General features: G+C 36.1%; 1 protein-coding gene across 4 annotated transcripts in view; it reads left to right on the top strand.

Moving 5' to 3' along the window:
* LOC124162913 (large proline-rich protein BAG6) overlaps positions 1–13,819 on the top strand; it is a 41,817-nt gene extending 27,998 nt beyond the window's left edge. For 3 of the 4 annotated variants that reach the window (XM_046539663.1, XM_046539655.1, XM_046539646.1), the window contains exons 14-23: positions 5,981–6,108; positions 6,290–6,346; positions 6,575–6,691; positions 6,770–6,961; positions 7,347–7,446; positions 7,544–7,674; positions 7,809–8,012; positions 9,513–9,689; positions 9,776–9,932; positions 12,669–13,819. In XM_046539663.1, coding sequence (XP_046395619.1) covers positions 5,981–6,108; positions 6,290–6,346; positions 6,575–6,691; positions 6,770–6,961; positions 7,347–7,446; positions 7,544–7,674; positions 7,809–8,012; positions 9,513–9,689; positions 9,776–9,932; positions 12,669–12,898 — 1,493 coding nt within the window. In that variant the 3' untranslated portion in view covers positions 12,899–13,819. The remainder of the gene's footprint in view (positions 1–5,980; positions 6,109–6,289; positions 6,347–6,574; positions 6,692–6,769; positions 6,962–7,346; positions 7,447–7,543; positions 7,675–7,808; positions 8,013–9,512; positions 9,690–9,775; positions 9,933–12,668) is intronic. The other variant, XM_046539671.1, reaches the window with a different exon arrangement.
* Positions 13,820–14,170: the final 351 nt, after the last annotated feature.

Here is a 14,170-nt window from a genome sequence, read left to right as displayed (position 1 = left end):
AGAGCAAATGAACGTCGGCAGCGTTCAACAGTGAAGGCTTAGACTTAAATAGATTATGACTCATTAGATGTGATTTTTTCACTGTTTCTCCTAAAAACGCAAAATTTCGTTTGTCTTTTCCGATTTCGTGTTATTTCGCGTTATTTCACGATATCGGGTCTCACAAAATTCACGGACCTCTTCTTACATATATGTAATGTTATGCAATGAATAGTGCAAAAAATGTTTTTTCATAAGCATCTGATAATTTAAAAAGTAGGTGTATATTAAGCAAGGTATGGTATCTCATAATCAAATTTACAAATTATTTATATTTTATTTTCAATCTTATAATTGAAACAAGTTTTATGCCACAAATTGGACTCAAAACTTTCTTCATTCTGTATTGCATGTTTTTTCTGGTCTTCTAATATTTTCCCCTCGTAATGTATAAAAAATGAGAAATTTCTAATGAATGGCATTGAAAATTTCCAACCTACAATACAGAATTCTAAAAAAAAGTTTTCCCAATTTATGCCCATTTGGCAGTCAAAAAAGACAGCATCTCATGTAGAAAACAAATTCCTGGGCTGTAAGGCTAAAATGCATTTAAATCACATTGTGAGTTTTATCTTTTAGTTTTGTGTGAAACAGAGAGAGAGTATGAGAGTCATCTGAGTGGTTAATACTTCAATTGATTTTCTTTACTTTTGGCCTGATTTCTGTAAAAATGCCCAGTTCACTTGTTTTTCACTCAGCAAATACTTTCTGGCTTACTGATTTATGATTTTGTGAATATAGGAATGGTTTTTCTTTCATTATTTTCAGAATGATAAAATTATGGATTGGATAGTTATGGAATACTTAAAAGGTTTAGATAAGGTATTAGAATTTAATAGGATAGGGTTGTTTCCTTCATCGAAGAAAACGAAAGGCATTGATTGCGATTCGTTACCCACCATTAGTGTATTCATAATGTACAAATTATTTGGTTTTATAAATCCCATTTTAGACGAATGGCAATCGTCAATTTTAACTGCAGTTGGAAAAGGCCAGATTGGCGCCCATGCGATGCCACTCCATGTGACGTCACAGGGACCTAGTTTCTATACGAGTAGATAGGAGTTTTACATCGTCTGAGATTACTAATGTATGCATGAGGCACATACTTCAGGGAAACATCTCTTAATAACCACCTATTAAAACTGCCTATGGTCGGAAAGTTTTCTTTGCTTTATAAGGTATTAATAATCCTTATTTAAGCCAAGCGCTACCTTCTAGGAGGGTACTCCACTACCTGCTATCAGCCTGCATACAACATATCCTTGCCCCAAGGTCACCTCACACGGCAGCAGGGGAACCAGACTGACGTCACAGGGGCTTTTCCCAGCATTCATACTTAGGTGTCATGTTTTGGCGCGCTTGAAATTTTTCCCTTTTCATTTAATTGCAAAAAATAGATATTGTCATTTAATAATCTAAAAGCGTGAAATGTGTGCTCCAGGAGTAAATAAATAAATAATAGGAAACCACCCTATTTTTTGCATAAAAATTATTGTCATCATAGGAAAAATGTGTGCTCCTCAAAAATAGACCCACTGCGTTATCTTCTCCTTGTCCAAAGTCCAGCAAAACCCTTCCTCTTGGTTTTACTCAGGTCCTGATGGCAGTGGATTTTAGGTACTTGGCTCTAAGTGAACTTCAATGTACATTAGCTAAGATAAAAACAAATTTGGCTGAAAGTATTGTCCTTTCATTATGTCAAAACTGGAATTGCATTTTTCAGTTATGATTTTCGGTTATAATGCTAAATTCCATTCTGCTCCGGTCCACCAACATCGTCCATGCATTCACATGTTAACTTGTACGTGTTTACACATTCAATGCAGGCCCGATTTTCATGGAAGGCGTCAGAATCGGCTGATAAAATAAGAAAGAAAAATATGTAGAGGTTTTCAGGACATAACTTCTGTTCAAATACTGCTATTTACAAAGGGTGCACACGGGTCAAAAGAGGGAAGCTTGCTGGAGGCCATGCACACGATCGGAAGACTCAGAAGTGGATACTAGTCACGTACGGAGGTGGAGAAATGGCTCCCTGTCCCAACCAGCAAAGCACATCAATTGATGTGCTCTGTGCTGAATGTGTTAATGTACTGTCTATGGCAGGTAGCCCAGCAAGCAGATCGAGTCTTCTCCCCATGAAGTCACGTTGGCCGTAATCCTGCCGATATTTGTTAGGATTCATACCAGTAATCTGGGTAGTCTCTCAGTTGAGTTGTACCTCATGATTTATTATGTGCAGTAAGTTGCATTGTGATGCTTAGATTTTAGTGGCTTGAAAATAAACATAATCTTCCTGTTGTTCAGAGTTCCTGGTGTCACCTGTAAAATTGGTGACCTACGTTTTCAAGGTAACTATTTATGCACTGCTATGAAGAGATATATACCTCATAATGCTGAGTGCATACCATAGCAGGGACTTCAATGTCTCGCTATATTCATACTTATTTACATGGCCTTTTGGCAGTACACTGCCAATTACCCATTATAATGTAATTCTCACTATATGCCACAATCACTAGAACCAGTTTCCACTGTATTTGAATCTATAAGTGAGCCAATTCATTTCCTCAACTTGTATAATATTAGCGGTTACTTTACCATAGTGTTGCTTTCATGAAGTGGTATCACGAAAAGTTAACATGCTCATCAGATGAATGTGATTTTTCATAATTTTTACCAAAAATAGTTGTATTTTTCTTATGAAGATTTTCACAGCTTCTTTTATCAATCTTGGTGGTTGTTTTTGGGAATTGCTGTGTTGGTAACATTTTCTTACTCGATGTTTCACTCCTACTGGGAGCGTTTTCAAGAGAATGGGACGGTAACCGTTCTCGTCCCGAGCTTATATAGGTTTCGTTAACCCTTTGTTGACCCGATTTTGAATTTTCACGGAAGGGAATAGCTGTTGGTCATTAGATTGGGCGAGGAACCCTCTCCGTATGCGGCTGAGGTTATTTCCATCCTCCCTATTGAAGTTGTGTGGCCTTTTCGCTATCTCGACGGACTCACGTGTAAGACGCAGATGATATTCTTCTGTCTTCGCCTATAACCGTGTAGCGTTAAACATTATTTTATGCCCAGGGCTGGAGGCGTAATTTTCAGCGACCGCAGATGCGTCCCACTGATGTAGTAGTTGTTGTAGTAAAATAATGTTTAACGCTACACGGTTATTGGCGAAGACAGAAGAATATCATCTGCGTCTTACACGTGAGTCCATCGAGATAGCGAAAAGGCCAAACAACTTCAATAGGGAAGATGGAAATAACCTCAGCCGCATATGGAGAGGGTTCCTCGCCCAATCTAATGACCAACGGCTATTCCCTTCCGTGAAAATTCAAAATCGGGTCAACAATGGGTTAACGAAACCTATAAAAGCTCGGGACAAGAAAGGTTTCCCTCCCATTCTCTTGAAAACGCTTCCAGTAGGAGGAGTGAAACATCGAGTAAGAAAATGTTACCTATGCAGCAATTCCCGAAAACAACCGCCAACATTGAAAATAGTTGTAGTAAATGCTCCTCGGGATGCCAATAATGTTTTGTTCATTGAGTATACTTCTACAGTCCTATTTATCCTGAGTCAATGACCACACACATTAGAAAGCTATTTCAAAGCCAAATCTTATTTGTTGTGCACTGCAGCCAGTGGCATAGCCAGGAATTTCGTTCAGGGGGGGGGGGAGGTCCAAAACCAGGGAGGAAAATTTTTTAAAAATTGGGTACTAAGTAATGGATTATAAACTAATTTTAACAATTTTTCACGATCGAAAAAAAAACTTCATATGTTTAAAAATATTGTAAATTCATCATTTTTCAATATTTTATTTTCTATTGTGAAGGAAAATAATTGTGCTTTTATATTTTGGGGGTGGGTCTGGACCCCCCACTGGCTACGGCACTGACTGCAGCATGGCTTCAATGGCAAATTCTCATTCCAATAGTATTCTTTACGTTAGAAGAAGTAAAGCATTTGACTGAATATTGATTTTCTTCACTGGTGGCTGATTTAAATGATGTGGGCTTAAAAAGTGACTGTTGGAACCAAAAGATAGTAAATATTTGAAGTGATTATGTGATACATGTTTAAAAAAAAGTTTCTTAGACTTGAGGTTGTTAGTAAAATAAGCTTTACTTATTTTCTTTTACCTGAAAATCATTTAGTTAGGAAAATACTAAGGATGAGTCGGTTCCTAAATTTTTTCGGTTCTTGGTACCAGTTCAGTTCTCCCCCATCGGTTCTCGATACTCGGTTCCAAGGATGAACTCTTATTATCTGAATTAATGGCAAATTCAAGTGAATGAAAATAATTTCACTAAAGATTTAAATTAGCTGAAAAGCTCTTTAAAAAAACTAAAGATCGTCTCCATAATTTTAATTGCCAAGTAAAAGTTTAAAATAACTTGTTTTTAAAGAATGAACGATCGACCGAAATGTCACATTACATCAGGCAGCCACTGGTTCTTTCTCCAGATTTTAATTTTAAAAATTCAACATTTTTCCCCTATCTATTCTTTTTTTGCCAGAAATATTGCCTGCGGTGCTGAACAGGCGTTAAATAATATCAGTTGTTGTTGATGTTCATTTTGAAGGGCTGCGCAAAATATGCTTGGAGCACAGTTTACATGCTGCATAAATAGTTAGTATAGCAGCAGGATCAACAGTGAAACTCCCCCAACTTCTGGAGACATCATCCGTTAATTTGTTGTAACTTGTGTGTCGGTTCAAAATATATTCTGTATTCTGTGATGCATCTTAAATTGTTGCTTTAATTGACAACCTATTCTGATGCTTCACTGTCACAGTTTTTATAACCTCAACAATAAACTGCTCAACATGCCGGTATAGTGACACCATGGATAAACTGGGCGGCCATGAGTTAACGCAAAAATTGTAATGCAGTGTTGCATTCTACACGATTCCTTTCAATGCCTTGCGTAGGTTTATCATCTTACGAACAAACTCTCGGAACGCATCTTGCTCGTTTGTCAAAGATTTACTGTATGAGTACATAATTCAATCGTAAGACCACCAAGATGAAATAATTTTCCGCCGGCTGCCGTTCACGGCACGACACACGACATTGTTATAGCCGTCTCGTCTGGAAGCTGCCTAAATTTCACATGAACGGCAGCCAGGGAAAAGTTGTAACGTCTGAAATCAGTCTTAATGTAGCATCGAGTATATTTCATGCCAGAGGCGTCGCATTGCCGGGCTGGATTGAAATGGGTGCTGTGCCGTCAACGGTGCGAATCGACTCGTTTGACATAGAGACCTATGGTAAGTTGAAAGAACGGCGCCGTGCCATGGACGGCAGCAGGCAAAAAGTCAGCTCGTTTGAAAGCTACAGAAATGTTATAATGATGGTGGGAACAACAAACTGACGAATCCGTAAATGCGCGTGTTAGCAAGCAACTCTCAAAAGAAAAAACGTGGACGCCATGCAATGCAAAGGTAATATATGCGTTTTTAAATCTTTTTTTCCCTTTTTGGCTCTGAATATCTGGCAAACCATTTTGGCTTTAGGTGCCAAATTCACTGCCACTGCACTGAGCCGATTCCAAAGAACCGACTATATGCGATCTGTTCTCAATCCTGGTTCCATAGCCAAGAACAGGCAGTACCGAGAACCAGGAATCGGAGCCGACCCATCTCTAGAAAATACTCATTATTATTGGCTCTGAATGACTAAATTGGTATTTTTTATATGATGTGTAAAAGTATGGTTATGGGATTTCCATCCTTTGATAGTTTTGAATGTAGGTATGTGAAACAAATTTTGTGACTAATATACCATTTGCAAAAATTTAGAAGTATTGAACACACTTGCTCACACACAGGTGCTGTGATTATATTCTGTCATGAGGAAACTAGTATTTTTAATCATTTGATGCATGCTCAATATTTTTGTTATTAAAATGTTATTGCAATTCATTTTAGGGCACGGACGGACTTTCATTGCGACTGACTTCTCAGATGATGGATTACTGGATCAGCTTAATGTGCCATTGGAACTCTCTTGGCTAGGACTGTTAAATCAGCTAAGGCAAGGGAGCTCACAAAACGAGGTTTGTTGGTCAGCTTAACTTTAGCTCAGTTTTTGGGCAATACACTTAGGAAAGCAGCTATAGGTTGTAAATATGTTGTAAAAGATGGACCCAGATTAATTAATTCTTCCTAATGTAGGTTTTATTTTTCATGGATTAGGTTTCAAAACAATATTTTAGTTGATAAAATTGCGTATTTCAGGCTGGACAAAATAGAACTCCTGAATATTCATTGGAGATGTTCGGCCATCTCATTGAGGTAAGCCATTTACAAGGCTGCTCATTAAAATTTTAATTCTGGAACCAATCATGTATTCTCTGTAAATAGTAGATATCGAGTTATGTAGTATGTACGAGGAAAACTAACAGTGATGTGATAAGCTGGGTTTCTTATTATTTGAATTGAATCTTTTTTTTTAAGGATTATTTACAAATCTTTAAAGGGTTTGTCAAAATTTTATGCTTATGGTTATATTTTGTTATTTAGGGTGCTACATCAATGCTTTATCAAGGATCTCCAACAGTGGCTGATTTCCTCCAGACAGTTCCTGATTATTCATATTCAGAAGGGGAATCATTTTTGACGGATTTGATTATGCTTGTAGTAAGTTGAACAGTTGCATATTTCATTTGGAGTTACATATTTTATAGACGCATTTCTGATATTTTTTTCTTCTCTCAGGCTAGAAATATGACTTTTGAAAATATGATTGCTTTGAGTGTTGGTCATTCGAGAGTATTGGACCAAATGCAACCTCAGTTGAATGAATTCGTTCTCCAACGAGTTCTGCTTGGTCAGCTTCCTACACAGGAGAGAATATCTGAAGCAGTTGATAGAATATTACTTGAAATTCAACCCCCTGCTGACATCTTGGTATGTATCATCAAAAAGTAGAATTTCAGGGTAGATAATTTTCAATGCATAATCTTGGTCCGTACAGTAAGTATTGTGAGAAATTAAAGCCCTTCTGGTTTAAATTAGAGTAAGTATTGGCTGGCTCAACAAATGGCACTTTTTTTTAATCCTTGTTGAGGAGATCGTAAAAAGATGTGATGGCTATTTGTTAATTAAATCAATGTCTTGCAATCATTTGAGCCTTTAAATCTTTTTTGTGTTTCCTTTAGAATTAGAAATTAATGATCTTGAATTTAAAAAAATTATGAATTCTTAACATTAAACTAAAATTAAAATTAAACCATGTTTCAACTCATGATTGAATTTAAGTTTCATGTGGTATATTGTTTATCTCATTCAACAGGAAGCAGTACACATCCGAGAAGATGTAGATTTGATGGCATCCATCAATCGATTCTGTCAAGTGAGATTAACCGAACTTATCCGTCTCATTCTTACGAAATGTTAGTATTATTGCATTATTTCCCTTTTAGATATATTCCAATAAAACTTTCTCACCATTCTTTATTTTTTCTCATCACTTGCTTATTCTTTTTGTAGCTAATCCTGGAAATTTTGGTCAATCATTAATGACATTATGTGGTGTCATAGTAATGGAACTAACTTCCCTTTTGATGAACTGCTGTGATGGTGGAGAGCCGGAAGTGGAAGCAATGCTTCAGGTTGCTGTTGTAAGTTACCTGTCTACTTCTTTGGCCATTGAAATATTCATCACGTGTATATGGTAGCTTGATTTGGATAACAAAAAAAAAGTTGATGAAAATATGTATGACTATTGTTTTTTTTCCTTCTGTTTTTATTTCAGAGGCATTTGACAAGTGGTGTTCATCCTGAACTTCAACGTTGGACAATTAATAGTTCCTTAACTCGCTTCCGAAATTATGTTGCTAGAATGAATGCTAGGCATATCAATGTTGATGAGTTCATTGTTCGTCAGTCAAGAAATGCTGAGTCTTCTTCAAAGTCGGAGAAACCATCCTCATCTTCTAAGGAAGGAGTGCGTCCTGAGGTTAATTTTTATTAATATCTCACATACTATTGGGTATTATGGGAATATGTTAGAATTTTGGCTCTAATTGTAGGACGAAACTTCATGTGAACTTTTTGCTCTTTGGGTATGTCTTAGGATGAAGAATGAGTTGGTTCTACTTTTTTACCGGTTCTCATTCTGATTTGGTTCCTAACATCAGTTCCAGTTCTTAACCATTTCATTTTCATTGCTTAGTTTTCAAAAGTTATTAATAATTTTCATAAGGCTAATTTGAAAATCATCTGAAATAATACACAAAGTATTCTCACAAGAGATTGGTTCCATACCATTGCTATAATTGAAGTATGTAATGCAAATTATGATCTGGAAAAGTTTTTTGAACATCTCTATACTACCCCATAAATCTCCTCACTAGACTTTTGGTGAGAGTATTATGACACCCGCCGTTAACATGAAGAAAGGTGGACATTGGAGTGATTTGACTTCTGAGTTCCTCCTAGAATTTATTACTGGCCTCTATTTAGCCATAGTCCTTTTTAAAGTAGTGGTAGTAGTTTTTAAAATGATTATTCTGCTTTCTTTTCTTTAGTATTTTGTTCATGCATTCAAACCTTCTGCATTTTGTTCAAATTATTTTGGTACTGATTCTTTTAGGCCTTGGTTTTGACTCTGATTCTAAACTCGAGAAGAGTAGAACCAAACCAACCTATTCCTACTTAGGATGGATTTTATTCCGCAGTTACTTAAAACATATGAATTTGAGTTCCATGTTGCCTTTATTATTTTTGGTCACAACATATCTCTTGAAATCAATATGTAGTTTTACAAATGTGTTGGAAAATCTATCTATATAATTAGTATATCTTTCTCTTATACTTGAAATTAATATACAGCCATGTATATATGTTACTTCATTTCGATGTGTTGTTTCTATTTTAGCATGTTCTTATGAAAGTGACAGATTTTTTAACCAAATGAAGTTAAATTTTCATTATAACCGTTTGTTTGAAAGTTGCTAATCAAAGTTTGATTTTTGGATTGAAATATTTGCAAATGTTATTAGTAGTTATGGGTCGATTATAAAATTTAAGCGATTCTGAACCTGATTCCGGTTCTGTCATTTCGATTCGGATTCTATAAATACTGGTTTTATCAATTCTGATGCCATAGGCTCCAAGGAAAATATCACTTCATTCCAGGAAAGCAACACAACCACGTAAAACATTATTTCTCTGTGAAAGAATCAGCTAACTTGTGTGTAATTTAAATATAATTGCCAAATTTCAGAATGGAACTTATGTATCTTTAAGAAATTATGTTTACTGCAAGTAGGAAAGAAGAAAGTACAAATTAAAGAACCCTTATGGAGCATTGAATCCTATTTTTTTCTGAAATCTAATGCTTTATATGGTGGCTGGTCTCTTGAGAAGTGTCCATGATTGAATGATTGTGTGTTCTTGATATCATGATGAATTTTTAGTTGAAGTTGAATGAGCATTCTCTGAATTGCATCTTTAGCCTATGGAAACAGACAATGTTGCCCGAGCACCTATGGAGACCCCTGTTGTTGAGAATGGTGTTGTATCAGTTGGGGATGGTCAAGATCTTGCACAGTCTGTGGAGGAAGAAATGGAGCTAGAAGATATTCCTGGAGTTATTCTGCAACCTGAGAATTGGCCCACTTCACTTCCATCTGTGAGAATTGATTTTTATTCTCAAAAAATTGAGGTCATTATTTTTTTTGGACTATGATAATTATGCATTCATTACTTTTTTTTTAGGAATGGGTGCCAATAATTGCAAGAGACTCTGTCAGACAGCGTAGACAAGGATCTCAGCCTCCTTTCAGCGATGTATATTTAACTGGAATGCCCTCAAAACGTAGAAAGGTGGTCACAAATTCTAAGCGTCGTGGAAATGTTAGCCAAATTATATCTGGTAAGTTCTTTGGGTTTCAGATTTTATCAAAATTAATGATATTGAGAGCTCATTTTTCCAGCATTATTATTAGGGTAAAGACTTCCTTATTTATGTAAGTTTTTCTGTAGTGACCCACTAAGTGGACAGAACCTCACCAGCTCTATTTTAGTTTTATTTAATTGAAAGTTGTTTGAGAGTAGAATAAGCAGCAAGGGTGTATCCAAAAGACTTTTTGGGGTATCCAGAAAACTTTAAAATTTCAGGGTATGCTCTTCACCCCTTTCCCACTACCAATAGTCTTATAAAGCACCACCTACTGTTCAGGGATTTTTTTTTTTTTTTTGCCTTTTACCTTAGCATTGTATGCTTGGTCTACTGCATCCACGGAGATAGGGAATGAGTCTTAAGGTAGGAAATCCAAATCCAAAGGAAGTTGGTTGGAGTAATAATAGGAGGTAAGTGGTTTTTTATTGTCTTAGACTATCATTAAAAAGGAGGCGAACTTGCTGAGGGCTATGCTAAGAGTTTTTGGATTGATACATGTTACAGTTTGATACCTCCACTGCACAAATGCTCAACAGTCTCCCACCGAATCAGATCCACTCATCTAGTAGCTCTAGCTGTACTAGATGAGCGGATTTGATTCGGTGGGCAATTGTTGAGCATTTGTGCATTGGGGGTATCAAGTTGAGTCATGGGTATTTGAAGGATTGGGTGGGGGAAGATTCTTGATGGATAGAGGCTGACTGTGAGTGGAATTTTCATGGAATTTGGGGATTTGTCTCTATTGATGTGTGTTTTGCTAAGTTTTTTGACTGTGGGAAGTAACTTTGTGGATATGTTGTCTAATTTGTTATTCAATATATTTTTACTTTCAATTGCGTATTCATTCACTTACACTGAAATAAAATAATTAATTATGACCAGGAATCATAAATATCAAGTTATTCCACACAGTAGAAACACTTAGCAAAACACACATCAAGAGAGACGAATCACCTATATCTGTGAATGCTCACTTTTGGCCAGTCTCCCACCCTTCAAGAATCTTCCCTCACCTCACTGCCAATAGGGTAGTTTCATTCATCAAAGAAAACGAAAGGCATTGATTGTGAGTGGTTACCCACCATTAGTGTTTTTATAATATACAAATTATTGGGTTTCAAAACTCCCAGTTTAGAGAAATAGCAATGGTCAATTTTAACCGCATTTGAAAAAGGCCAGATTGGTGCCCATGCGATGCCACTCCACGTGACGTCATAGGAACCTAGTTTCTATTCGAGTAGATAGGAGTTTTACATCGTCTGAGATTACCAATGCATGCAAGAGGCTCAGAGCTCAGGGAAACATCTCTTAATAATCACCCATTAAAATTGGCTAAGGTCGGAAAGTTTCCTTCGTTTGATAGGGTATTAATAATCCTTATTTGAGCCAAGCACTATCTGCTAGCAGGGTACTCTGCTACCTGCTAGCGGCCTGCATCGCAGCGGTGCATATATCCTTGCCCCAAGGTCACCTCACACGGCGGCAGTGGAAACCAGAGTGATGTCACAGGGGCTTCTCCCAGCATTCATACTTAGCCGTCGCATTTTTGTGCACATGAAAATTTTCCCTTTTCATTTGATTGCGAAAATTAGATAACATCATTTAAAAATCTAAATGTGTGAAATGCGTACTCCAGGAGTAATTATCTTTTGATTTAGGCAATAAAAAAATAATAGGAAACCACCCTATTCATTTGTAATTTGTATTGAGCCCATCACTCTTAGTATTGCCCTCAGAGTTACTAGTTGTCCTCTTCCCGGTTAATAATAGCTTAAGACAATCGTAAAGCCTGTTATCTACTACATAATATTTTTCCTACCAACTTTCAATTGGTATTTGGCTTTCCTGTCTTCAAATGTACATATTCACTTTATCTAATATGTAGCTCCGCTTCATTTGCAACTTAATTATTGGCTAAGTTTTTTCCTAATTGAGGTTTATTCCTCATGTTTTCTCATATGGACTGCATGATTTATTGTCCAAAGGGATTCTTTTATCCATTTGATAAATTGTCTGATGTTGGTGCAGCTAATACTCCCAAACCTCCTTCTGCCAAGTATTATTGTCAATTCTCCCAACAGTGGGACTAAGGGAATCATCCCTTATTTTGAAATATCTATCATTCAGAGGGGCTGCAAAAATAGGACAAATCTTGAATAACAGTACGTAATTTTGTAGTAAATAAAACTCTAAATGATGGATTTCATGAATTTTTTAAATTTAAATAGAGAAGTTAATATTTCCTTTATTTTATAAAGAAAATCAGTTCTTTTTATTCAATTTTGTAGTAACTGATTTCAGTGTCTATGGAAAGCAAAAATATTTTCCAATGACAATGAAAACAATTCAATTCTCAAATCTAATCTCCAATTGGGTAAGTAAATTCTAGATGAAAAAATAAGTGATGTACTTTTGTGTTTTTTTTTGTAATGAGCATATAAATTGGCCTTTGAAAGAATAAATCATCCCAGCTCATCAATATTTAGTATTGATATGAGGGTGACACTAAAGGTGAGGAGTTTTTTTTCGTAAGAAACCAGGAATATGGGAAAGGAAGTGGAGACACTTTTTTCCACAATTCATCTTCAGTTTATGAAAAAAATATGCTTCTCTATGATTGTTATCAACTCAATGTGTCTCCATTGTGAGAATAATCATTTTTATGTATGGAGCTGTGTTTTCTGACCATCTATTTTTTCATCATTAAAGAGCGAGTCCAACGTGCAGTTGAAGCTGCAGGAGTGGGATCAAGCATATTGCGTGACGGCAGTGGCACTATCACCGGGCCTGAGCAGCTTGGGCAGGCTGCAGCTGGTGACCTCACACTGCAGCGAGCTTACAGGGAGCAAGTGTTGATGTCTCTGAGGCAACGTGTCCGTTCTGATCCTGACTTCACCCCAGAGAGATACCCTAATGCGGCCAACTACCTGTCAAAATAGTAGGACTGATTTGCATTCTTCAAAAGCATTTGTCGCCGTATCTATGCTGTTCCATCAAGAAACTCCCCTGGCATTCAGCCAAGTCATCTAATATCAACCTTTGTGAGACATCTTGAAAGGAGTGTGTATCCCCAGGTGGCTTTAAAAGTGTTTGTATAACTGATCACAAATCCATATGTATGCTCCTTCCCCTCTTATTGACTAATGCCACTTTTATGCTCTATAATGTTATTGTTATGATAGATAGAGAAAATATCATCTGTCTCAATGTATTTGAGTGTAACTGTGTTGTATATTTAAAGAATGTTTTCATCGATTCATTTGAGCAGATGATCAGGTAACCTATGATTTTGTCAGTCAGTCGACTGATTGTTTGTGTACTGGAACAGTCCTAAAAGATAGTCTTATATTTATATAAATAGCTTTTAAATCCTCCATACTACTTCAATAATTGTGTAAGGGAACAATATCTGGCTTTTTATGATAATTTTACATTATCTCTGTGATTCGCTTTACACAAAAATTTTCGTAATCTTTGGGTGTATACTAGTCATAATGGCATTATCATAGTGAGTTTTAACAATTATTCGTTGGTTTTCAATCTGTTGTCTTTGTAGCAAATCACTTTGTCTCTCATAAAACATTGCATTTTCAATGCAGGATGATTACTTTGGGCTACCTCAACATATACATTTTCATAACATGCCATTATGTAATTTTTGAGGATTTCACACAAATGAGTTATACATGTGATCGTCACTATTTCTTGGAAGACCCATTGAAATTTTTAGCATATTCCAATTAGATAGCTAATAAAATATTTAAAAGCACAATTGAACAGGTAGGCTGTAACATTATTATGTTAATGGTGATCTTATTATGAAGCCTCCTTGAAAAATAAATCACATCTTGCCTTTAAAATGTATCGTCTTTCATTGTTCCTTTTTTCTGTTGTTGTATTTGTATCCATTTAAAATGCCAATATAATATGTAAATGTGCATATTATTTTGTTTTACTCAAGCATTAACCTCCAATTATGAGTATGTATCTGCTCTTCTGTTATCTAATTTTTTGATTGTATTGAATACTGTGAGGTATGTTTAGAGAAAGTGTGATGGCTTTACTGATTGTAAAAAATGGTGTAATAATTCTACTACACCATTTGAGGTGGGTGAGTCGCACCTTGAATTTGCTGGCAAAAACTGATTGACATACGTTCTCCAACAAGTTCATACATCATCCAGCTCTTGCAAAGTGCTCCACATTATGGA

This window comes from Ischnura elegans, chromosome 1, assembly GCF_921293095.1.
Source record: "Ischnura elegans chromosome 1, ioIscEleg1.1, whole genome shotgun sequence".
Taxonomy (NCBI): domain Eukaryota; kingdom Metazoa; phylum Arthropoda; class Insecta; order Odonata; family Coenagrionidae; genus Ischnura; species Ischnura elegans.
The sequence above is the reverse complement of the archived record's forward strand: the minus strand, read 5'-3'. Positions and strand labels throughout refer to the sequence as shown.